General features: G+C 41.1%; 1 protein-coding gene across 1 annotated transcript; it reads left to right on the top strand.

Annotated features, from left to right (window-relative positions):
• The first annotated feature begins 2,792 nt into the window (after nucleotides 1-2,792).
• Nucleotides 2,793-23,709, top strand: bmp4 (bone morphogenetic protein 4). Its single transcript, XM_055161821.1, has 4 exons — nucleotides 2,793-3,126; nucleotides 7,752-7,874; nucleotides 12,436-12,789; nucleotides 22,626-23,709. Exons 3-4 carry the CDS (start codon nucleotides 12,441-12,443, stop codon nucleotides 23,468-23,470), a joined length of 1,194 nt encoding a protein of 397 aa, XP_055017796.1. The 5' UTR covers nucleotides 2,793-3,126; nucleotides 7,752-7,874; nucleotides 12,436-12,440; the 3' UTR covers nucleotides 23,471-23,709.
• The last annotated feature ends 894 nt before the right edge of the window (nucleotides 23,710-24,603 follow it).

Raw genomic sequence — 24,603 nt, 5'->3', positions numbered from 1 at the left:
TAGGTTGGATACGGCCCCCGGACCAAAATGAGTTTGACACCCCTGGGTTAGTCGGATGGCTGTCTGGGACCGCTGGATTGTCGGCGTGTTCGCAGTGACTCAGTTGTTCAGTCGTGTCTAGAAGTGGCACATTGCACTCGCTTTTTCGGTTCGTTCCTCCGTTCCGTTCCTCGTCGGCGCGGAGTGATGAGTGTGGCTGTGGGTGTTTTTCGCTGCGTGGTCGCTGTCTTCTCCCAAGTGGATTTTTGATGGGGTTGGAGGCTTAAGAGCAGGGAAAATACGGTAGTTATATTTTTAAGACAGTAAAAATCGATACAGCGCCGTTAAGATCTAAAATATTTTCATGCAAATGTAAAGTGGGTCTAAACCAGGACTGAACTGAACTGTAAACAAGGATGTAACAGCTTTAGCTAAGACCATAACAGGATCAAACCAGGTCTAGACCGGGACTAAAATAGCAGTGTATTTGGAAATCAGCTGGGAAGTCCCCCTGGCTCGAAGGTCCCCCGCATCTTGCATGGCGCATGAACATGTTATGAATGTTAAGCTTTTATCATCCTAATATATTTCCAAATAAAAGAAATCTTGAGCAGGTTACACGTTCTTTTTCAGTGGAACAGTTTGATATTTATTTTTACAATTCTGTTGATTCACTGAAACGAAACAGCTCTTGTTTAGAACTTCACGCCCCACACTTGCACTAGCCCTAAGTTCGGGGGAACAAGAAAAAAAAAATCTAAATTAAAGGCAATTTTATAGTAAACTTCTGCGAGCAAATGAGGATTATACTGATATTACAAACTGAAAAAATATGTGCCGCTTGGGTAAGATTGGTAAAATGACATAAACAAAGCCGACATTTGGTCTCACTACATTCACATTTCGTTTTATTATGAAACAGAATGCTGATTTTCCTCTCCTGGGCACAGCAGTTGCTCAGTGTGTGCCGCCCAAGAGAAGGGGACACTTGGAGGGAGGAGGGGAACGTTCCCACTGAGAGAATGGGACTAGGACTTTCAAGCCAGCGGGACACTCGAGCTGGCATTTGTGTATTTACAAGAGAACCAACCAAGACCAGACCAGGACTAAAAAAGGACAATTTCAGGCCTCATCCAGTTCTAAACCAGGACTAGCCAAAAGACAGACCACAGAGAGCATAACATAAGTAGGTCACTGAAGTGTGTGTTTATTGTAAAGACTTGAGTGAGGAGCTTAAGTCCCACTCTGCTGCTTTTTTGTTGCCTAAAAGTAGACTAAAAGCGTGTTTGTTTTTCATGCTGAATGTTTTAATGCAACGAAATCTGTAATCGGGCTTGCATCTCCACAAACTTGACTCTTCCTACTGCTTTTTTTCCATGGAAATATTGTTCCTTTGGCTAAAATGTTCCACAGCGAGGCCCAAAAACATATCTATTCCCATGGAAAATGTTCCCAAGGATGGTTTTAACTTTTTATTTGTCTGTTTGCAGGTGATGTGCCGCCTCTAAAAAGTTACAAACTGTATCTTTAAATAAATAAATACATATAATTTACTTCTCAGTGTTATGGCAAGAGTTTCAGTGCCATTAACAAATCAAAAAATACATGGAGAATTCAAACTAGATCTAAGTAAATACAAAAGTTTGTACTCATGTGGATTATCTTGTAATTTCTGCGCCTTAGGTCAATTTTACGCACAAGAATTCAAGATATCTGGATAGACTTTTATCATAAATACTTCCATAAATATTCCTCTTTAATTTTTTCAACTTTATACTTGTTTTATCCAACGCAAGTGACGTTATTTTAACATTATCTGTGTGGTTTTCTCTGCGTAAATCCCTAACATAACCGTGCGTAAAGTCGGAACGTCTTACGGCGCTTAGATAAACAACACCTCTAATGAAAGTGCCCATTTGTCTCCGTATGCATGCGCCTCTAATGCGCCTCTCAGTCCGCGATGCAAATGCGCGCCTTTTACACCTGAATTGCGCATTATTAGGCACGTCTGGGTTTGTTTTTTCACGCCAGGTACGCGCTCTTTTGCCTTAATGAGGGACCCGTGATGGCACCGCGTCTGGAGCGGCTTTTCAAATGCAGATACGCGCTTTCTGACGTCCCCCCCGGCCCGACACGCCGCCTCGCATTCACAACAGAGGGTCAAATTTGTACGTAAAGATAAAAGTAGTGGTCCTTTATAGCGTACAACTCGTGTAGTAGCTTCAAAAATTACTATTTGGCGAACAACGATGTTACTAAAAGCGCAAAAGTTGGGAGTTCGCTGTTATTATTTTCTTAGTAGACCTTTTTACGAACTTAAACTGAAGCATTTCCAATTAACTTCCAATGTAATGATCCAACAAATTGCCCAAAACATATATTTAAATGACGTAATGCGTAATGACGTAAAAACGGGCTATTATGAACTTTAAAACCACAACCTAATAGCCTACTTCGAGTTGTCAAAACATGATTTATGAAAAGTACTGTTACTTTAGAATATTACTCAAGCAGTAAACGCAGTCACACGGCGACTATTAAGAGTAAAGACGTGGTTTTAAAAAGTTACTCGAGTAAATGTAACTAATTACTACACGGTCAATCCCCCAAAGTTTCGCATAATGGGAGAGAAAATAGTTTGGCGCAGGGGAGGGGGGTTATCCAAGGTGTTTGAACCGCACGAGGGACAGGGAGAGAGGGAGAGAGGGAGGAAGAGGAGGAGGAGGAGGAGGAGGGGGGGTCTGGGAGGGCCGAGGAGGCAGGGAGGGCAAAAATTGGGCGGACACATAAAAACTGCAAGGGACCATAGATGCTGGGATCATTTGGAAAAAGTCTGCGTGACCAGCCTTGCGCCTCTGTCTCCTCGCTTCCCTCTCCTCTCGCTTTTCGAACTGGACTGAAAACCTCGAGGCGAAGACTTCTCATTCCCCCCCCCCAAAAAAAAACAAACAAAACAACTGCGCAATTCCACTTCGAACTGCGCGAGAAAGGTGCGCGCGGCGGTACAGCGGTCGCGTTTCTGGGTCCGAATCGTAACGGATTATTGAGAGGCGTCGCGGTTTTTGCCAGCCTTGGGGACAGGAGCGTCGCCTCTCCGGTCGTACTCTTTTTCTTTTGGATTCGAGGACACCTGGACCACTACTGATGGTAAGTAAGATCCCCCGCTGAGGGCTTCTTCTTGCGGCTTCTGTCACTCTCACTGCGCGGTTACGCAGAGGAGGATGGTGTTAGTTGGCTCTGATCGGTCATGTGTGTTCTTGGCTTCCGTGGAGTTGTTTTTTTTTGTTTTTTTTTACGCTGTAACTTCGCACATCGCTGTAAATTTGCTCAAAAACTTGTTGACCAGCTTGTTGCCTTTTTATTTCCTTAAACTAGAAGCTGTTGGTTGTCTCTTTATCCAAACATTGCCAAATCATCCCAAAACCACGCGTTCATACCTTCATAGAACAAGCATAAATATCGATTAAATGCCTTTCCGTAAACTTTGACCGAGTTTAACCGAAGCTTAGCCTGGTTTAGACACCTGCGCGACCCCCCCTCTCTCTTTCCCTCCCTCTCTCCTTCCCTCCTTCACCCCTCGTCCCCCAAAGGCGCGCGCGGCTGCATCTGACACTTTTTGTACACACAATTTTGTAATCCCGAAATATTTATCGTGACATCATGCGCCGGAGGTGTCGGCTAATCGTTATTAACGCGGAGCAAGTCTGACTATAAACCCGCGGAGGAGAGCGTGAGAAACCGGTCGGTTCAAGTCGTGCGTAATGACAACGAAAAGTTCAACGGAGTCCGGAATTTCTAGGAAGTGTTAACAGTTTTCAGTCAGGGCTTTTTGGGGTTTTTTTGGCGTGGGGACGTGTTGGCTAATGTTGAGTTGTTTTAGACTGGAGGAGAGGAGAGAGGGAGAGGAGAGAGAGGAGTTTGCGGCCTGCGGCGCATGGCACGGACAAACCAGATCCAGAATGCTCGATTATACTTCTTTCTTCAACTGCAGAAGTGTTGTGTTGTGTTTATTTCTGCACCAGTTCGCACGGTTTAACATTTTCAGCGAACTATCTTCTTGTTTGCACCGCGATCCGTACGCGTAAAACTAAACCAGCTCGAACTCCCGCTGCAATACGTCTGTTAAAGCAACCACTATCTCTTTGGAAGTCAGATATCTGGTCTGGAAGTTGTGTTAGTGCAGCAAACCAAGCCCGTAGCCTACTCCAAGGTGATCTCATAGACTGCGAATGTTCGGCGGACACTGCGCTCTGCTCCCCGTGCGCACTGATCACAAACACGCCAAATCTCTGGACACTTCTTCCCTTCTTCCCCCCTTTACGAACGAGTGTGTTCCTCTCCAGCGACTGTGTGCACCAGATAGATAAGCCGTGGCTGGGCCTGAGCTGCAGATTTATGCCAGTGCACTTTTAGATTCTTAAAAAACGCTGGCATCTTGGAAACTGAATCATGTTTGTAGCTTTTTTTTAACCAAACGACTTTATTTCATGCTTAGGGTGACTAGATTTTCTCCCGGTTTGTCATGACTAATAATAAAATTGGGAAATGAGCAGGTAATTAAGAACTATTTTTATGCACTCGGTCCATTCATGACTTATTTAGGACTAACGTGACTCAGTATAGTCACATTTTCTCTTTGTTTTGGTTGTTTTTAAGCAGCTTTTCTGCAATTTACATAAATAAATGACAAAGTATGACTGTTTTTACTGTTGGCAGGGGTCAGATTGGTCAAAAATAGTGGCACTTCTTGATAAAACTGGGACAAAACACTGGTTTTGGTTAAATCTGCTGGGACTAAGGGACACAGGGCTCAAATCTGGGACTGTCCCGGGTAAATATGGACGTCTGGTCACCCCAAAACACATGGTAGGACATTTAAACAGATTTGCCAAAAAGTTCTAACACTTGCTTACGTTTCTAAGAAGTTTACAAAGATAAATCAGCTCAGGTTTAGCCTTTAAAAGTGTCTGTTCTTCCAAATTCCAGCTTGTATTTTCAGTTTTCAGTAGCTTACTTGTGGTTAAAGAAAGCTTCATTGCGAATTTTGTCGTTTTATCCAATTAGTAAAGCAGCTTCCTCGACCACTTAACGTTTCTCGCCGACATCAAACGCGCGGATAAAATCTTTTACCCATTCAAAGTTCTCAAAGTGCACGGGGGATAAAAGCAGGCTAGCGCGGCCCTCCTCCCTCCATCGCTGTCAAAATTCCTCCACTTTAAAGGCGATCCGTGCGCGTTACTATCTGTGGTCAGTTGAAAGGGCCAAGGACGGACCGCTTTTGCTTTGGTCTGGTTTGGTAGATTTTGGTAATTGCAGCCTGCGTCGCGTTTTCTCTGATGTTAAGATGGAAGGATTGCAGACCCACCCTTCCTACAAATGCGAAAGGGAGATAGCGGCGGAGTGGAGTTTGGCGAGCGAGCGTGTTTTCAAAGTACCCGTGAAAGGAGGCCAGTAGCTCCGTTGTCAAATCTGGCTTAGCTTGACTTGCTACACATTCAGCAGGTTGATTATGTCCGAGAGAGATGATAAGAGCAACTTTTTGGCTGCCTGCCTTGGCCGGCTTCCACGGCAGCTTGAAAAACCACGTTAGATTCACTTTGAGGCAAAAAAAAAACCCTCTGCAAAATGGACAACAGCTCGATATTATCTGGCTTCGGGATCATTTAATTTGTTTGAGTTTGTTCCAGCTCCGTCCGATTTTCATTCTCATTCCAGTTTTTCCAATTTATTCTGCGGATTTACTGATTGCACGACGGCATATTTGCAATCGAATCTGCATTTCTAAAACATTTCAATCAATAAAAAGTCAAGTTAAGCGAAATTACTCCAGAATCTTCCCCCATATTGTCATTTTTTTTGCAATTGGCTCATGTTTTATTGCAAATCGTACCGTTTTTGTGTAAGAAAAACCCTTCCAAAGCTCTGTTGCACGTTAGTATTGTTCGAGACGAGGGATTACTACATACCTACTAGTATTTCAGTGCGACGCATTTTACGATTTGGCTACAGTTACCCGATTTGTATGGCCAGTGTGTTTTTAAGCCACCATGTATCCCTGTAATCATGGGAGAGGCCCGGGAGCTTTACAATGAGCGTTTGTTGTCAAAGATGTGCACATAGCCTCCTCGCTCCAACACCCCACCAACCTGCCCCTCCTGCCCCCGCCTCGGCCCAGGGGTAATGGGGCCGATCATGTTCCGAAAACCCTCCTCTTTCCCCACCGCCGGCGTTCTCACGGACAGTGGCACTCGCGCGGCGGGGTTACGGCGGTTAGGCTGTGTCGAAACGGTGAAGGTTACAGCGAGGTCAGGTCGTTTTGCTTGTTTCGTTCCCGGGTACGGTAGGAGCACTCCAAAACGCAGCCCTCGCTTAAATATTCCGGTACTTGTCATTCTGGGGGGCGAGCCAGTGGAACCGATTCCAAACGATGACCGAATAGTTGCATCATAGGAGCACACGACACAGCGAGTCCGCGAAGCCAAAAGTGCAATTGGATTAGAGTTATGTTCCGTAAAAGAAATAGCGGCGGTGTCCAAAAACAACTGGGCAAGCTGTCTGTTTAAGTAAAACCATGTACGCCCATGTAGCTGCATTAGCATTCAAACAACAAAGTATGCTTTTTTTACCCAAACACACGCACGAGAACCGCTCGGACTGGGCTCATTTTAAAAGATTTTTGCATTTTTTTTGTCGCCACCGATGCAGATTTTTGTGTGTGATTATGCTTGTTCAAGAAATACTTCAACAAAACAACACTGAAGTACTTTTTTATTGGCAGAGAGGGGTCAGAAAGTACCGGTCGCCTCATCAGCGTCACTACAACCTGTGATCTCTCAAGCGGTGTAGTAGCGGTGGGGGTTTGCACGCTTCGACTAACAATAGCAGCATCATAACCAGTTGGACTTTATCGTCTTGTTTTAATCTATATTTATGAGCTAAAGATGTTAATAGTTCTAATTTACAGTCAGGGTTCCAGCTTTTTTTTTCGCTGACAGAATTTAAAAACTTTTCCATGACATTTTCACGACCTAAAGTGAATTTCCCGTGACTTTACGACATCATACATGTACTTTTAGGCCTAAATATGAAACGTTAACCCTTTCTGCTCACTTTATGGTTTGGGATTATAGTTTTTTAACATTCAAAATACTTTAAATGCATTTATTGTCGTCTCTTAAACAAAAAAAAGGCGCAAATGTTCAGAAATAATCATAATAGCGTCGTGATAACTTAACAGAACGTTGTAGTTGCGTGAAAGCGACGCTAAAATGACGTGACTTTTCCAAAACGTTCATTGAATTTACACTGGCGTAGAAAACGACATTTTCGATTTCCATGACGTTTCCAGGATTTCCATGACCGTGGGAACCGTGTACAGTGGGATCGTGTTCATAAAAAGAACGGTTACTTAAAACTCCGTATAAACGTGAATTTCTTTTAAAATCTGGCTCAGATGCGACACGTTTTGGGGCTCTGTTGCTGCACTCCGAAGCAGCGAAGCACTAATGGCGTATCGTTTCAGATTTTTTTTTATTTTTAAATTTACTTTCATAATATTTTTTTAAGCCAAGATAAGACGGAGGCGTTGGAGGTCTACAGTCCGTGTTGTTCTACATACCTCCTAACATTCCAGTTACAGTAAATAGCTAGCTTAAGCCCAGAGCCAAAATGATAAGGCTTAAAGACACACTCCTGCCCCGCCGCTTTTGCTCTCCCGTGCAAACCCGACATGCTACCACGTTAACCACTGTTTTTCTACGTTTTCTTCGCAGGAACAGGGTCACTCCAACGGTCCCCAGCAGCCGCCCAGCACCAGCTAACATTTCCTGGAAGAACGTGTCCATAGCCCGCTCCCAACAAACATGGACAGTTTTCCCATGCTTTATTTTCTGTCGGTAAGTGAACGCATCGTGGCATTTGAGAATTCCACATGTGATGAAGTGTTCCTGCTGGGCTTATGGTGTGTAGACGTACTGAGCGGTGAAAAGTTGTAGGCCCACTTACTGAAACAGACTGACGTGGATGGACTACTTTTGTGGTTGTAGTAAATATATTTTTGTTTTAAGTAGATGAAAACGTGAAAAAGTTGCAGAAATTAAAAACTGAATAGCTGCGGTTTTCAGATAAAGTCGGGCAAAGTTTTTAAAGTATATATCGTCAAAACAAATCACAACTTATACACACACCTCACCAAAATCGGGACTAAACCCAGAACTAAACCAGGACCAGAACAGGACTAAACCTTAAAAAAGTCGGGCAAAGTTGTTAAAGTATTTACTCTCGCCACAAATCACTTATACACACTCCTTAAAAAAGTTGGAACTAAGCTCAGGACTCAACCAGGACTAAACCAGGACCGGAACAGGACTATACCTTAAAAAAGTCCAGATCTGGACCAATCTGTTGAACGTAAATCAAAAGTAAAGCAAACTAAAACATGTTAAGTAGATGAAAATGTGAAAAAGTTGCAGAAATTAAAAACTGAAGTTAACATTTTCAAATAAAGTCGGGCAAAGTTTTTAAAGTATTTACCCTCGCCGCTAATCATGACTTATACACACACCTCACCAAAACTGGGACTAAACCCAGACCTCAACCAGGGCTAAACCAGGACTAGAACAGGACTAAACCTTAAAAAAGTTGGGCAAAGTTTTTAAAGTATTTACTGTTGCCACAAATCACCACTTACACACACACCTCACCAAAACTGGGACTAAGCTCAGGACTTAACCAGGTCTAGAACAGGACTAAACCTAAAAAGTCCACATCTGGACCAATCTGTTGCGAATTTGTTGAACGTTAATCAAAAGTAAAGCAAACTAAGCAAACTAAAACATATTGAGTTGATGAAAATGTGGAAAAAGTTGCAGAAATTAAAAACCAATGTATATATTGTCAAACCAAATCACCACTGATACACACACCTCACCAAAATCGGGACTAAACCCAAACTCAACCAAGACTAAACCAGGACCAGAACAGGACTAAACCTTTAAAAAAAAAGTCCACATTTGGACCAATCTGTTGCGAATTTGTTGAACGTAAATCAAAAGAACCAAACTAAAACATGTTAAGTAGATGAAAATGTGAAAAAAGTTGCTGAAATTAAACCTTGAATAGCTACCATTTTCAAATAAAGTTGGGCAAAGTTTTTAAAATATTTATTGTCCCCACCAATTACAATATAAACACATACCTCACCAAAATCAGGACTAATCCCAGAACTAACCCAAGACTAAACCAGGACTAGAGCAGGGCTAAACCTTAAAAAGTCAGGCAAAGTTTTTAAAGTATTTACTGTCGCCACAAATCCCCACTTATACACACACTTCACCAAAATTGGGACTAAACCCAGACCTCAACCAGGGCTAAACCAGGACTAGAACAGGACCAAACCTTAAAAAGTCCACCTCTGGACCAATCTTTTGGGAATTTGTTGAATGTAAATCAAAAGTACCAAACTAAAACATATTAAGTAGATGAAAATGTGAAAAAAGGTTGCAGAAATTAAAAACTGAAATAGCTACCATTTTCAGATAAAGTTGGGCAAAGTTTTAAAAGTATTTATCATCACCACAAATCACCACTTACACTCACACCTCACCAAAATGGGGACTAAGCTCAGGACTCAACCAGGACTAAAACAGAACCTAAAAACTGAATAGCTACCGTTTTCAAATAAAGTTGGGCAAAGTTTCACCACAAATCGTCACTTACACACACCTCACCAAAATCGGGACTAAACCCAGACCTCAACCAGGGCTAAACCAGGACAAAACCAGGATTAGAACAGGACTAAACCTTAAAAAGAAGTCCTCATCTGGACCAATCTGAGATCAAACCAGGACAAGTGTGAACACAGTCTTGGATTTGGGAGGTTTTATCAAGATGAAACTTTGCTCCAAGTGGGGGAGGGACTCGGGAATTGACTTAAAATTCCCCAAATCTTTGTTGAAGGAGCAGTTTTTCCCTGAAGGACGTGTCCGTAGGTAAACAGTAGTTCTATCTGATTCTGTTATCTGACTGTTGTGTGGTAAACAACACTTAGAGCTTAAATATGTTAAGTTAAAGTTAAAGTTAAATGTTGACCTAGTCGGCTATTGGTCAAAACCTTAATGGAAAATATCCGTAGATAATCAATGAATTTCCATGTTTTACTAAAATAAGCTTGATTGAAATGTAATAGTACGTTGAGGGAAGCCTTTTAAACCTTCGTCAAATACCTTGGCTATTGTTGAAACAGGAATGACTGCAGAAAATGACGAAATTCAAGTGTAACCAGATTACAAAATATAACAATATTACAAAATGCAGGCCTAATGAAGACTAAAATAACTGCTTAAGTTCACAACGTGTCAAAACTTCAGTACTTTTCCAAATTTTTCAAACTTAAAAAAATAAAGCTGTCAAATTTGTTCAGCGTTTTAGTTGTTTTGCCCATTTCTAACCTAAAAAAAAAAGAGTTAAGCTCCAGTAAACCAGGACTAGAACAGGACTAAACCTAAAAAAGTCCACATCTCGACCACTTTGTTGCGAATTTGTTGAACGTAAGTCAAAAGTGGCAAACTTAAACATGTTAAGTAGATGAAAATGTGAAAAAAGTTGCAGAAATTAAAACCTGAATAGCTGCAATTTTCAAATAAAATCAGGCAAAGTTTTTAAAGTATTTATCGTCAAAACAAATCACGACTTATACACACACCTCACCAAAATCAGGACTAAACCCAGAACTCAACCAGGGCTAAACAAGGACCAGAACAGGTTAAAACCTTTAAAAAGTCAAGCAAAGTTTTTAAAGTATTTACCCTTGCCACAAATCACCACTTATACAAACTCCTTAAAAAAACCAGGGCTAAACCAGGACTAGAACAGAACTAAACCTAAAAAAGTCCACATCTGGACCAATCTGTTGCGAATTTGTTTGAGCATAAATCAAATGTAAAGCAAACCAAGCAAACTAAAACATATTAAGTAGATGAAAACGTGGACAAAGTTGCAGAAATTAAAAATTTATGTATTCACCATCAAAACAAATCACCACTTATACACGCACCTCACCAAAATCAGGACTAAACCCAGAACTCAACCAGGGCTAAACCAGGACCAGAACAGGACTAAACCTCAAAAAAGTCGGGCAAAGTTTTTAAAGTATTTACTGTCAAAATAAATCGCAACTTATACAAACCCATCACCAAAATCGGGACTAAACCCAGAACTCAACCAGGGCTAAACCTTAAAAAAGTCCACATCTGGACCAATCTTTTGCGAATCTGTTGAACATAAATCAAAAGTAGCAAACTAAAACATGTTAAGTAGATGAAAATGTGAAAAAAGTAGCAGAAATTAAAACCAGAATAGCTGCAATTTTCAAATAAAGACGGACAAAGATTACAAAATATAGGCCTAATGAAGACTAAAATAGCTGCTTAAGTTCACAACGTGTCAAACGCTTCAGTAGATCTGGCCACTTTTCAATTTATTTCAAACTTTAAAAAAATAAAAGTGTCAAATTTGTTCAGCGTTTTAGTTGTTTTGCCCATTTCTAGCCTAAACAAAACCAAAGTTAGGCTCATGTTCCAGCTACTTGCCAATATTGACCAACCGCATTTTAGTTGTTTTACCCACGCTTTACAGGCTAGCCTAAACAAAACTAGGGATAGGCAACATGTCCAGCTACTCGCCGATACTGGCGAACCGCACTGACGCAATTTCCACTCAAAACTTGACGTACCCTTCTGTATCGAATCTGCGGTTAATCATGTGTTTGCCTTTTGGGGTAGTTTTAACCGTGGTGTCCGCACTAGCCTAAATAAAACCCGAGTTAGTTTAAACTTCTCGCCACTTGCCAATTTTGACGACACACATTGACACAACTCAGAAACGTATTAAATCTAGTTGTAATTGCTTGTTTTGCTTTATCATAAATTGCCTAATAATAAAATTTGTTGAGGATTTTAGTTTTTTTAACCATGGTAGCCTAAACAAAACTCGGGATAGGCTAAACGTCCAGCTACTTGCCGATATTAGCTAACCGCACTGAGCATCTCCACCCAAAATTTAGTGCATATTTAATGTATCACATCTGGTGTTGGTTTATTTCAAATAATATTAATAATAAGATCAAATTTGTTCAACATTTTACTTGTTTTACTTACGGTTTACGGGCTAGTCTAAACAAAACTAAGGTTAGGCTAAATGTCCAGCTGACTCCACCCAGAATTTATTTTAAAATGTTAACTGCTTAAACATCTTTCTCCATTTCTGTCAAAAGTAATAATCAGATTTGTTTGTTTTAACATGGTGAACAGGCAAACCAAAACAAATCTAGTGTTAGTCTAAATTTCCAGCTACTTGCCAAAATCGACTGCACACACATCAGCGCAACTCCACCCAAGTTTGACCGTAGTTTTCTTTATCCAATCTGGTGTTAATCGCTTGTTTGCCTTCTCCCTAGAGACATCATGATTCCTGGTAATCGAATGCTGATGGTCATTTTAATATGCCAAGTCCTGCTGGGAGAGAGCAACCATGCTAATCTGATACCTGAGGAAGGGAAGAAGAAGGTTCCGGGAGTTCGCGCTGGTGGGGACCCTCAGAGCAATGACCTGCTACGGGACTTCGAGGCCACGCTGCTCCAGATGTTCGGCCTCCGCAGACGGCCCCGCCCCAGCCGTGCCCTCACCGTGCCCCAGTACATGCTGGACCTGTACAGGCTGCAGTCCGGAGAGGCCGAGGAGGACGCGGAGGCCTTCCAGTACCCGGAGAGGTCCGCCAGCCGGGCCAACACCGTGAGGGGCTTCCACCATGAGGGTAAGAAGTGCGGTAGGAGAGTGCGCCTACGTTCCCTCAGCCCTGTGTTCCCTCATTTCTAAGTTTTTTTTCTATTTCCTTCCAAAATTAGGCCCAAAATTAGTCTCTATGTTCCAACCTATTATCCAGCAGCACTTGACTACAGATGTAAGGTTGAGGTCATGGTGCAAAGGATCCTCGATTGAAATTACTCTAAATCATCCCTTTAAATGCGGTATAAAAATAAAAATGACTTGATTTAGAGTTTAATTTTGAGAAGAATCTTAGAAATAATGGAACATAGGGCTGACCCCGTGTGGTAGATACACTTAAGTCTCTATAATCCAGTGTTAAGTTTTGAGTTTGCAGATTAGAGTTTGCAGTGACATCGCAATGGGGGGTTCTACATGTAGAGTATGTCTATGAGTGTTCATTAGCTACCAGAGGCGGGGACTTGCAAGTCGTGACTCGAGTCAGACTTGAGTTACTATTTTTAGAAGTGGAGACTTGGCTTGATAAAATGGATTAAGACTTGGGACTTGACTTGGACTCGAAGGTCAGTGACTTGGGACTTGACTCGGACTTGAGGCCTGTGACTTGAGAAGACTTGAGAAGCACTTTTAAATCTGAATTCTTTCTAGTCTGACCGTAATGATTCACTCTAAGATCTTGTCAAGACATAAAAAGGAAAAATGGACTAAATTCATTTCTACAACTTTCAAATAAAGACTCATATGTAAATATACCATGACTTTTTAAGTAAAATTTATCTTAAAATTCATATACATTGCAAAAATCTATGATGTATTTGGTACTTTGGTTTAAAGACTTGAAATGACTTGAAGCTCAGAGCAGACGACTTGGATTTGACTTGGACTTATGGGCCAGTGTCTCGAGACTCGACTTGGACTTGCCTGTATTTGACTTGGGACTTGACTCAGAGTTGAGGTGAAAGATTTGAGACTTACTTGGTATCTTCCACGGTGGCACAACGCACACATTAGACACACTGCCAAAAAAGTTTGAAAACTCAAGAGAAAATACAAACTGGATTTTGATTTTCAGCAAAAAGGTGCGATTAACAGACTGAAAAAACTGTGGGATTATGTGAGCTATCGTCTGACTCTAATGTGATTTGAGAGGCTCACCTGTCGTAGTTCCAGCTCAGGTCTTTCTGGTCAGATTGTGTTAAAATGAAGCTCGGATTAAAGCCCGTTAGAGATTAGAAGACCACAGCAGGACTAAAACAGCAGCGAAGACTGTACTAAAAGTCAACCAGGTTTGAACAAGTCTTAGGTTAAACCAGACCTAAATCAAAACTCAAAACTTGGATTATAAAAAGGATTGAAGCAGGTGTAAATTCTAGACTATAAAGACTATACCAGGTCTAAGACAGGACTACAGAGTTCTAAACAAAGACCTAAACTAGAACATGCTTACTATATACTAGTATCTTTGAAATACTAGTATCTAAGAAAGTAATTTGAGCAAATATTCATGCAGTTCTTTGGGTTAGTTTACAGCATGTCTTTGTTTTTTTTTCTTCTTTTTGCAAGATTTAAATGGGTCTGACAGAGGTTGAGTAAGACTAATACAACACCGATTCAGCTTTTAAAGACTCCTGCAATGGCAATCAATTGTTGCACACATGGTTAACAGATCAACGCGGCTAAAAATACACTTTCTCAAATGTGTAACTGCTTATTCCGCTTGCCAGATTGGAAAGCTAACCTGCAACAAAGCTATTTTTAAGTTTAATTAGCAGCTCAACACCCACTAACTTCAACCGTAACCATACAACTTCGCAAACCCGTGGGAAGACTTTCGAGTCACCCGGGTAAAAAACTAGATAAAAACCAATTTGATCTTAAACCCAAACTAGCTCTTCTATTTCGGCGCATATCTTTGACGACCGCGCGAAAAGGCAGTGGCTTATTTTGTCTCGCGTTTAAATCGCCGCTCTGTCATCGCCGCCGTCTCTTCCAACCGGCCTTTGGTGAAAAGTGCCTCATTGGGTTGCATCATTCCCAGTGTTTTCATAAACTCCCAATCTCCCCCCTTTGCTTCCCCTGCGCGCACGCCAGCAGCCAGCAGCCCGCCATCTGGCCAGTGGAAAAGCGCCGTCTTGCATTTGCGTTGGGTGAGGACTGCAAAACGCATTTCCTACATCCCTTGAAACACGATTTTAAAGCCGCCCCGCCCTTCTCACCCAAACCATGGAGGATGTGGTCAGCGAATAGGAGGAAAAAAATCTGCAGGACAAGCTTTCCAGAATGTGTGGACGGTTCGCAGCTGGAGCTATAAGGCATACCTCTAGATTATGGCTTGCAACTGGGACCCCACCCAAGTGTCTAGGCCCGGGCGAGCTCTTTCTTGTGTCTTGCTTTGTGTGTTTGCATGGAAGGCTCATTTCGAAGGGCTATCGCGAACGTGCAATTATCTTTAATTCTACTCTGCGCTCCCGTCTAAATAAAACCCGCCTTCCAACAATGTGGGACGACGCTCTCTCGGGACGTGGAAAAACAGGCGAAGGCAAAGTCTCAAGGGAAATTTTTTCGCAGAGAGAATCGGGCTGGTGATCTGGCTCGGGCAGAGAATGCGACGAGGTAAACAGCGGTCCAAAACGTGTCCGACTTAAAGGTGCACTGTGTAGCTTTTGGAGACCGCGGAGACGAGCGCCAAGCCGGTTTACAGGTCCGATCTGTGGAGAGGTGGACCTAGATACAGTAGAATAGTAGATATAGTAAAATATTCTAAAATTTTCAATAATAATAAGCAAATTTAATGCCATACATGGTACATTCTAGGATAAACATCTCCGTGGACATCTCCTCGTTCCACAAAAGTGACATAGACCACCTTTAAAGCCACAGTATGTAACTTTTTTTGCCTAAATTAAAGTAAATTAAGGCCTGTTTTTATCATTATGAGTGATTTTATTGCACCAAAAACACAGTAACAAATGCTCTTACTGTGAATGGGCTTGCATCTCCGTAAACCTGACTGGTCTACTTCCTGCTTGTTTCCATGGAGATGCTTCCTTTGGCTGTAATATTCCACAGTATGGCATAAAATCTCCATGAAAGTATTGTTTACATACGTTCTTATGACTTTAAAGGGGCAATTATGTCACTTTTCTTTTGCTTTTCTATTGCCTTGAATGTTCCAAAGTGTGGCATTAAATGTAATTACCTCATAATTGTTCAGCGACAGGTGTTTTTGAGGATCGTGCGCCGGCGTCAGGTGCTTGTTTAACGCATTATGGTGGAACTTTTCCAAGCAAAGCAATGACGTCTCAGTGTAAATTCTGCTTTTACCAGAAAAGTTACACAGTGCGCCTTTAGTTTGGCTGATGTTTTTGAGAACTAGAACGGACTTGCAGGAGAAAATTGTATGTTAAAAGCTACGGCCAGGGCTAGTCAACAGTTTGGTCCCGGGGGGGAGGAGTGGAGATAGGATGATTCAGCCTTAATACGCCCACTTACATTTGAAACAATCGACAACATTAGTCAATTTGAACAAGTAACGTCACGTAACATAACAACAACAACTTCACACTGACTTTCCAAAACTACAAAGAAGATTTTGACCTTTTGACATTCATTTCACATCATTTGTAAATAGAATAAATGTCATATAACCTGGTCAGCCGCAAAAACACCATTAGAAAGATTTATATTCCAGCCCCTATAAGTTAATGGTACAACAAATCGACAGTAAAACATGACATTTTACTATTAAACCCACAGTATATAACATTTTAGCAAAAGAAAGAAAAAAAAGCATGTAACTAAACTTATGTAAATCATGGGAGACAACTATAGGCTACATTATGAGGTCAGATCTGTGGAGAGGCAACCCTATTCAAAGAGAGAATGACTGTATTTCTGAACAATAGAAACAACAGAATGGAATAAATGTTAGATGATTGTGTTGAGTGGGCTTGCGTCTCCACAAACCTTTAGTCTTATCCAGCTTGTTTCCATGGAAATGTTGCTCCTTTAGCTGTAATCTTGCACATTATGACACAGGACCTGTCAATGTCCATAGAGAATGTTCCAAAGTGTGGCTTTAACTTGTTACACCCATGGAACCATGAAGGTGCCACTTCCAGAAAGCTACATACTGCACCTTTAAAGGCCCATATTACACAATTTTTGGTCTACAGGGTTCCCACGGTCATGGAAATCCTGAAAAAGTCATGGAAATTGAAAATGTAATTTTTCATGCCTGGAAAAGTCATGGATTTTTGTAAATTCAATGACAGTTTTTTAGGTATTTAGCATCTCTTTCACACAACTTCTTCGTTCTGTTAAGTTATCATTCGGCTATTATAAATATTTCTGAACGTTTTGTTTAAAAGTGATGACAATTAAATACACTGACAGTATTTTGAATGTTAAAAAACTATAATCCCAAACCATAAGATGAGTGGAAAGGGTTGACATTTCATATTTAGCCTTAAAAATCTGATCAATTCTACACATGTAGGTGCCGTAAAGTCATGGAAAATTCACTTTAGTTCATTAAAAAGTCATGGAAAAGTTTTGAAATTGTGACAGTGAAAAAGAGTGGGAACCTTGGATGTTATAATGTTGTTTACTCATCACAAACAGACCTGGAGTTGTGTTTTGTTTCATTCACACATGTTTAACACTGAAAGTTCGTCTCTCCACTGTGTTTTTAAACTCCACACACCTTCACTCGAATCTTTTCTTTGATTTCACCATTGCTTGTCTCTACTGAACAAAATCTTAAAGGTATCCGTTAACTTGAAAACTACCACTACGTATTCAACGACATCACAAGGTGGAACGAAGTATTCTGAGCTTTGAAGAAGTAGACAGACTAATAACAATAAAGGATTTAATATTCAATTTAAAGGTCTTATATCACACAAACTTGACTTCTGTGAGCTTTAGCCGTGTTATAATGTTGTTGCCTCCTCAGGAACGGACCTGGAGTTGTGTTTTATTTGTAGTCTCTTGCACCTTGTGATGTCACGAAGCGGTAGTGTTCAGGTTTCAGGCCGATCACTCGCGCCTTTATCGAGCAGTTTACGCACTTCCTGCTCTTTTTGTGTGAATGAAACAAAACACAACTCCGGGTTTGTTTTTGATGAGGTAACAACATTCTAACGCGGCTTAAACCTCACAGGAGTCTGCGTGGCGTAATATTGGACTTTGCGTGGGCTGATTTCTAAGTCCTTCGGTTTCAAACTGGACTCCGACTTTACCTTTAACTTTTGTAACTAGTCTGGGCCGCTAACTCTGAACAAACATGGCCGACGAGCGCAGTGATGCAACGTATTTCTCCTGCTGTCTTCTCCCCCTCCAACTATGTTAATAACACGCTGTGAGGACTTTTAAGTGCTCGCTTTCATCTGGGCCCCATTGTACGCCAGTGTGATCCAGTTGACTGATTTATCCCAAACACAACCCTCGGTGCACCCCGCGACATATGGACAGCCACGGCGCTAGCTATATCATTAAGAAAACATTATTGTTTCAGGTGATAGCTTTGTTATTCATTCATTTCTCCTCCCTTCGGCGGATTAGGAGTCTAAGCACGCGGCTTGACAAGTGTAAGACGGATAAGAGCAGGGGCGTAGGGTTTTTTCTACATTTTTAAGTAAACTTCTGAGAATTGACCACCCAGCGCCATGTGACTTATAGCGTTTGACCCCTTCATGTATTTGTTTTTTTTTTTTTTTTGCATGAGGTATAGTAAAGACTTTCTACCTGATTTTTACTGTCTTAAAAATGTGAAAAACAGAAGTAGCTCAAAACATTTTGCAGTGGTCCAAAGTTATTCCTCACTTACCTTACGTTAATTATTCACCACAGTGAGTTTACCAGACTGGATTTTTGCCATCACAATAAAGCTTACAACAACTAGTATGCTAACTATGCACTTCCTGTTCATTGGGCAATAAGAAGCTTTGTAATAGTGGACTTATTTTTACTTCAAATTTTGGTTAAATACATGGGAAAGAATTGGATACACAGCTTTTCATGCTAAAATGTGGGAAAATGAGAACATTTGGTTGATTTATTTCTTTATTTTATCTTAATTTTACCATTTTACCTTCAGATAAATCTTCAGAGTTAGGGTTTTTAAAAAATTGTTAAGATAATTATTAGTCGTTCACAGTTCAGTGCATCAAATTGGGACTAAATCTGGACTAGATCAGGACTAAACCAAACCTAAATCCCAATTAGGACTCAAAACTGGACCGAAAACCAGGACCAAAGCAGGACAAGTATGAACCCACACTTGAACTTAAACCAGGTCTAAATTAGGACCGTACCAATAGCCTAGAAGATAAGAAAAATGCAACTGGTGTGCATGTTTTTGGAAATTACACTAATAACGGTACAAAAAAAAAGTGTTATTGTTAAATTTCTGTATCGGTGATCCATTTGTCATAACTTCAGTTTACATTTTATACGTTTACGTTTAGAGCAAATTCATGGACCACAAGTTTTCAAATCATTTCGAATCATAAAATTTATCATCCCCCGTACATACTTCCCCAAACTCTTATCCGACTTCTGCGAATCTCCGAAGTGTTTTCCCTTGGATATTGTACCGTCGGAAAGATAAATCTTTAGGGTTAGTGCTAGTTAGGGTTAATAAAAATTGGTTCCAATAATTATTAGTAGTTTACACTTCAATGCATCAAATTGGGATTAAATCTGGACTAGATCAAGACTATACCAAATTTAAACCAAGATTAGGACTCAAACGGGGCTGAAAACCAGGACCAAACCAGGGAAAGAATGAACCCACCCTTGAACTAATAGCAAGTCTACACCAGGACTAAGCCTAACCTAGGACTTAACTAAACCAGGTCTAAACTAGGACCATACCAATAGCAGATATATATTTAAAAAAAGATAGAAAAATACAACCGGTGTGCATATTTTCAGAAATTACACTTTTAACAAAATTTCTCTAAACGTTTTCATACCGTTATCGTTAAATTTCAGTATCAGTGATGAATTTGTCATAACTTCAGTTTACATTTTATAGGTTTAGAGCAAGTTTTCAAATCATAAAATTACAATTTGCAAAACTGCGCTAGGTCAGGACTAAACCAAATTTACATTAGGACTCAAACTGGGCCGAAAACCAGGACAAGTATGAACCCATCCTTGAACTAAAAGCAAGGACTAGAGCAAGTCTAAACCAGGACTAAGCCTAAACCAGGACTAAACTAAACCAGGATTAAACTAGAACTAACAATAACCGACCAGATAAGAAAAATACAACTGGTTTTGGAAGTTACACTAATAACAACATTTCTGTACACTTTTTTTCATACCGTTATCGTTAAATTTCAGTATCAGTGATCCATTTTTGTCATAACTACACTTTACATTTTATAGGTTTAAATTCTTGGACCACAAGTTTCCGAAAAAACAGGACTAAACCAGGACAAGTTTGAACCCAACTTTGAACTAAAAGCAAGGACTACAGCAAGTCTAAACCAGGACTAAACCAGGTCTAAGCCTAAACCTGGACTAAACTAAATTAGGACTAAACCAAAACTTACGAAGATAAGAATAAGAAAAGTACAACTGGTTTCATAAATGACACTATTAACAAAATTTCTGTTAACTTTTTTATACCGTTATCGTTAAATTTCAGTATCAGTGATCCACTTGTCATAACTTCACTTTACATTTTATAGGTTTAGATCAAATTCTTGGACCACAAGTTTCCGAATCATAAAATTACAATATTTCTATTCACCGTAGCAACAACATTAAAACTTATCATCCCCCGTACATACTTCCCCAAACTCTTATCCGACTTCTGCGAAACCCCCGAGTGTTTTCCCTTGGATATTGTACCGTCGGCCTCCTTAATGATTATGCATGATGAAAATGATAAACGTCGTAAGCTAGCAAAGCGCGGCTAGCTAATCAGGAACACAGAAGGTTTTAATAATACGAAGCACCTGGCGGAGATTATGGCCTGGGTGTGAAATAACAGGGCCCGGAATGAGCAGGAAAAGGGTAGACACAACATTCCTTTCTCCCAACAATGGTGATCTTGGCTGAAATGTGCGGAGCTAGCCTGTTTTTACTGTAGCTGTGGTACGTTAATCACCTACCCTCCTCCCCGACAACGCAAGTCTGTGCACAGGGAGAGAAATGGGGTCGGAGAGGGCAGAGGTGAGGCGCTGGAGGAGTGATGGATAAGAGCGGAGAGATTGAACGATACGGGTATTTGCGTAGCTGATGCGGATTGTGTAGGATCCAGAGAAAGCGATGGTCGATAAGGTCTGACAATATTTTTCGACTGATATCTAAGGCAGGTTTTGATCATTTTCCCAAAAATATATAACTTTTTTTTAAGAGGGAGTATATTCAGAATCGATTTTTTGGAGCTTTCTACCGTTTTATTAGCCTAATTTATCAGACGGTTTCACTTTGTGGAAACCGTCTGACCACTGAGACTTTTTTAAATTCAACCGATCGCTGCTATTTGGTCGTGAAGTATGTAATGCATCAAATCCCGTAGGACGAAGGGCAATAACATCTTTCCCCTTGATAAAATTCACTAAACATTCTCTTTATTCCGGCTTTAAATCCTCGATCTCAGGAATCGTTGCCAACACAGAATCTATGGCTCTTTGCTGATTGGCTGGTGCCTGAACTCGCACTTTCAGGGTTCTTGCAAACCGTCTAGTGTATTCCAATTCCTGACCTAGTCGTTGGAGAGAAATGAAATTGAGCAGAGACACTAGGTGGCGTCAACCTGGCTGCCATGTTATAACATTCCTTCATCAAAAACATGCCTGAAGTGGTTGTGTACACTACCGGTCAAAAGTTTTAGAACACCCTAATTTTTCCAGTTATTTATTGCAATTCAAGTTGTGCAAGCTTGAAATGATACAAAAGTAGGTACTGAAAAAGATAAAAGATACAAAATACAAGTCCAAACTCTGCCAAAACTACCTCAGGAAAAAAGAACAAGATGGTAAAGCTTGAAAACATGGAGTGTCCAGCAGCACAGTGTCCAGACTTAAACCCCATCGAGCTGGTTTGGGATGAACTGGACTGAAGAGTGAAGCAACCTACAAGTGCCACACATTTATGGAAACTTCTGCAACAGACTTGGGAAGAACTTTCTGAAGAATATTTGATTTCTGTTGTAAAAAGAACGAGCCACGAGTGTGTTCAGCTGTTATATCTGCCAAAGGTGGACACTTTCATGAATCAAAAGTTTAGAATACGTTTTGGTCAACAGTAAAAAAAAAAATAGAAAAAGTGTGGTGTTCTAAAACATTTGACTGGTAGCGTATGTCATCCATGCATGTTTGAGTAATGTAGTGATCTCTCCCAGGCTCTATCCAAACCCTACTTTTGTCCAATCCTTCGCTCACAAACCTACGTGACAATTCTCCACAAAAACATGATGCAAAACTATACACTACAGCTTCACAAACCTGATTCGATGTGCAGTTGTTTCTTTAGTGGAACACACGCCGATTGTAACGTAATAGTTTTGTGAAGGGGGAGTGACTTTTGGCTCAGAGTGAAGCTTATAATACATTTTAGTAAGTTGTTTTTGGCGAATAGAAGTATTTTTAAAACAAAAAAGGGTATCTTAATATGTTGTGTTTGCAGTTAGTAGGTTATCTTGGTGTTTTCATTGTAGTTTTCACGTGTTATCTGTATATATGTGTATGGAACTGTTTCTTCTGTTGTTGTTGACTTTTATGTGAAGCACTTTAGTCAGCTGAAGTTGTTTTAAATGTGCTATATAAGTAAACTTGAATTGAATTAATTTTAATAAGTTTGCCATCAACAAAATTCTCAAAATCTCTCTCTTGTTCCCCGCAGAGCACATGGAGAGGGTGGAGGGCGTACACGACCGCAGGCCCACGCCGCTCCGCTTCCTGTTCAACCTGAGCAGCATCCCGGACGACGAGCTCCTCACGTCCGCGGAGCTCCGGCTTTACCGCCACCAGATCCAGGACGCCCTATCGGAGGAACCGGGCCTTCACCGCATCAACATCCACGAGGTCATCAAGCCCCCGCAGCCGGGCAAGCCCCTCATCACCCAGCTCCTGGACACCCGCCTGGTCCGGCACAACGCCACGCGGTGGGAGAGCTTCGACGTCAGCCCGGCCGTGCTGCGCTGGACCCGGGAACGCCACCCCAACTACGGGCTGGCGGTGGAGGTCCTGCACCTTAACCAGACCCCGCGCCACCAGGGGAAGCACGTCCGGATCAGCCGCTCCCTCCACCAAGAGCCGGGCGAGGACTGGGAGCAGCTACGCCCGCTGTTGGTCACCTTCGGGCACGACGGAAAGGGCCACCCGTTGACGAGGCGGGCGAAGCGTAGCCCGAAGCAGAGGGGCCGGAAGCGGAACCGTAACTGCCGGCGACACGCGCTGTACGTGGACTTTAGCGACGTGGGGTGGAATGACTGGATAGTGGCGCCGCCCGGGTACCAGGCGTATTACTGCCACGGGGAGTGCCCATTCCCGCTGGCCGACCACCTGAACTCCACCAACCACGCCATAGTGCAGACGCTGGTCAACTCGGTCAACAACAACATTCCCAAGGCGTGCTGCGTGCCCACGGAGCTGAGCGCCATCTCCATGCTCTACCTGGACGAGCATGACAAGGTGGTGCTCAAAAACTACCAGGAGATGGTGGTGGAGGGCTGTGGCTGCCGCTAGTCCAGGACACTGTTGGCCTGAGGAGGACTATGGACCTCACTGACAGAAGCTATACCGGACACTCCACCCGCCCTCCCCCAGAACGCTCACTCGGACCCTTATTTATAACGTTTATGTTGAGGTGTATGTTTGTCTCACTTTTGTTTGTTTCTTTTGACAATATGATCATATATTTTGACAAAATATATATATTTATATCTACATATTAAAAATAAATTGAGTCCTTATTTTAAACATAAAAGCTGTACAACTTGTCATAATGTACATTAGATTGTATACGTTTTTTATGGAGAAAATAGTAAAAACCTACTAAAAATGGATTTACTGGTAATATTTATTGCTCGAGTGATAGGATTTAAGATTGCATTGTTGACATATTCTAGCACATACTCACATTGAACTCTTTAAATCTTCAAACCAAAGATGACGTAAGGAAAAGTCCAGTTTATAAAATCAGGCTGGATCAGGGTTTGCAAAATATGTACCAAGGTAAAGTTATTGTTTTATAGTCATTGCATTTAAGGTTGAAGTTGTTAATGAAGCTTAAATCTGTTATTTTTTTTATAATTATCATTGTACTAAAAGAAAAAAAAAAAAAAACTCCATCACATTTTACCTAATCTCATCTTCAGTATTTGAAGTACAACTTGGTCTTAAAATCAGGTTTTACAAATACAATCCAAACATCGAAACATATATTTAAAGTTGGGAATAAGCGCATGAGTTGAAATAATTTAATTTCTGTAGTTTTGAGATATAGGTATAGATTTTTAAGTTGATCTAACAAAATTATTTTATTAGACGTTTCTTCCTTGTTTAAAACATTGTATGTACAGTTAAATCAGCTGCCAATGTCATTTATCGAACGTTTACTGACTCTATTAACTAATCATTCACATAAAATTAATGTCATGTTGGACACATATTCTGCTAATTTCTGATTTGTTATAATGTTTCCTCATCACAAACATACCTGGAGTTGTGTTTTGTTTCATTCAGACACGTTTAACGCACAAAATAATCAAAAGTCTCTAATACCGCATGTTTAGGCTTTGGAAAACACTTCATTCCACCTCGTGATGTCATGTGGTAATACAGGAAGTGCTCCATTGTGCTTTTAAACTCCATACACC

This window comes from Boleophthalmus pectinirostris, unplaced genomic scaffold (assembly GCF_026225935.1).
Source record: "Boleophthalmus pectinirostris isolate CB_2022bp ecotype Guang Dong unplaced genomic scaffold, ASM2622593v1 HiC_scaffold_10, whole genome shotgun sequence".
Taxonomy (NCBI): Eukaryota; Metazoa; Chordata; class Actinopteri; order Gobiiformes; family Gobiidae; genus Boleophthalmus; species Boleophthalmus pectinirostris.
Note: the sequence above shows the minus strand (reverse complement) of the source record. Positions and strands in the feature narration are given on the sequence as shown.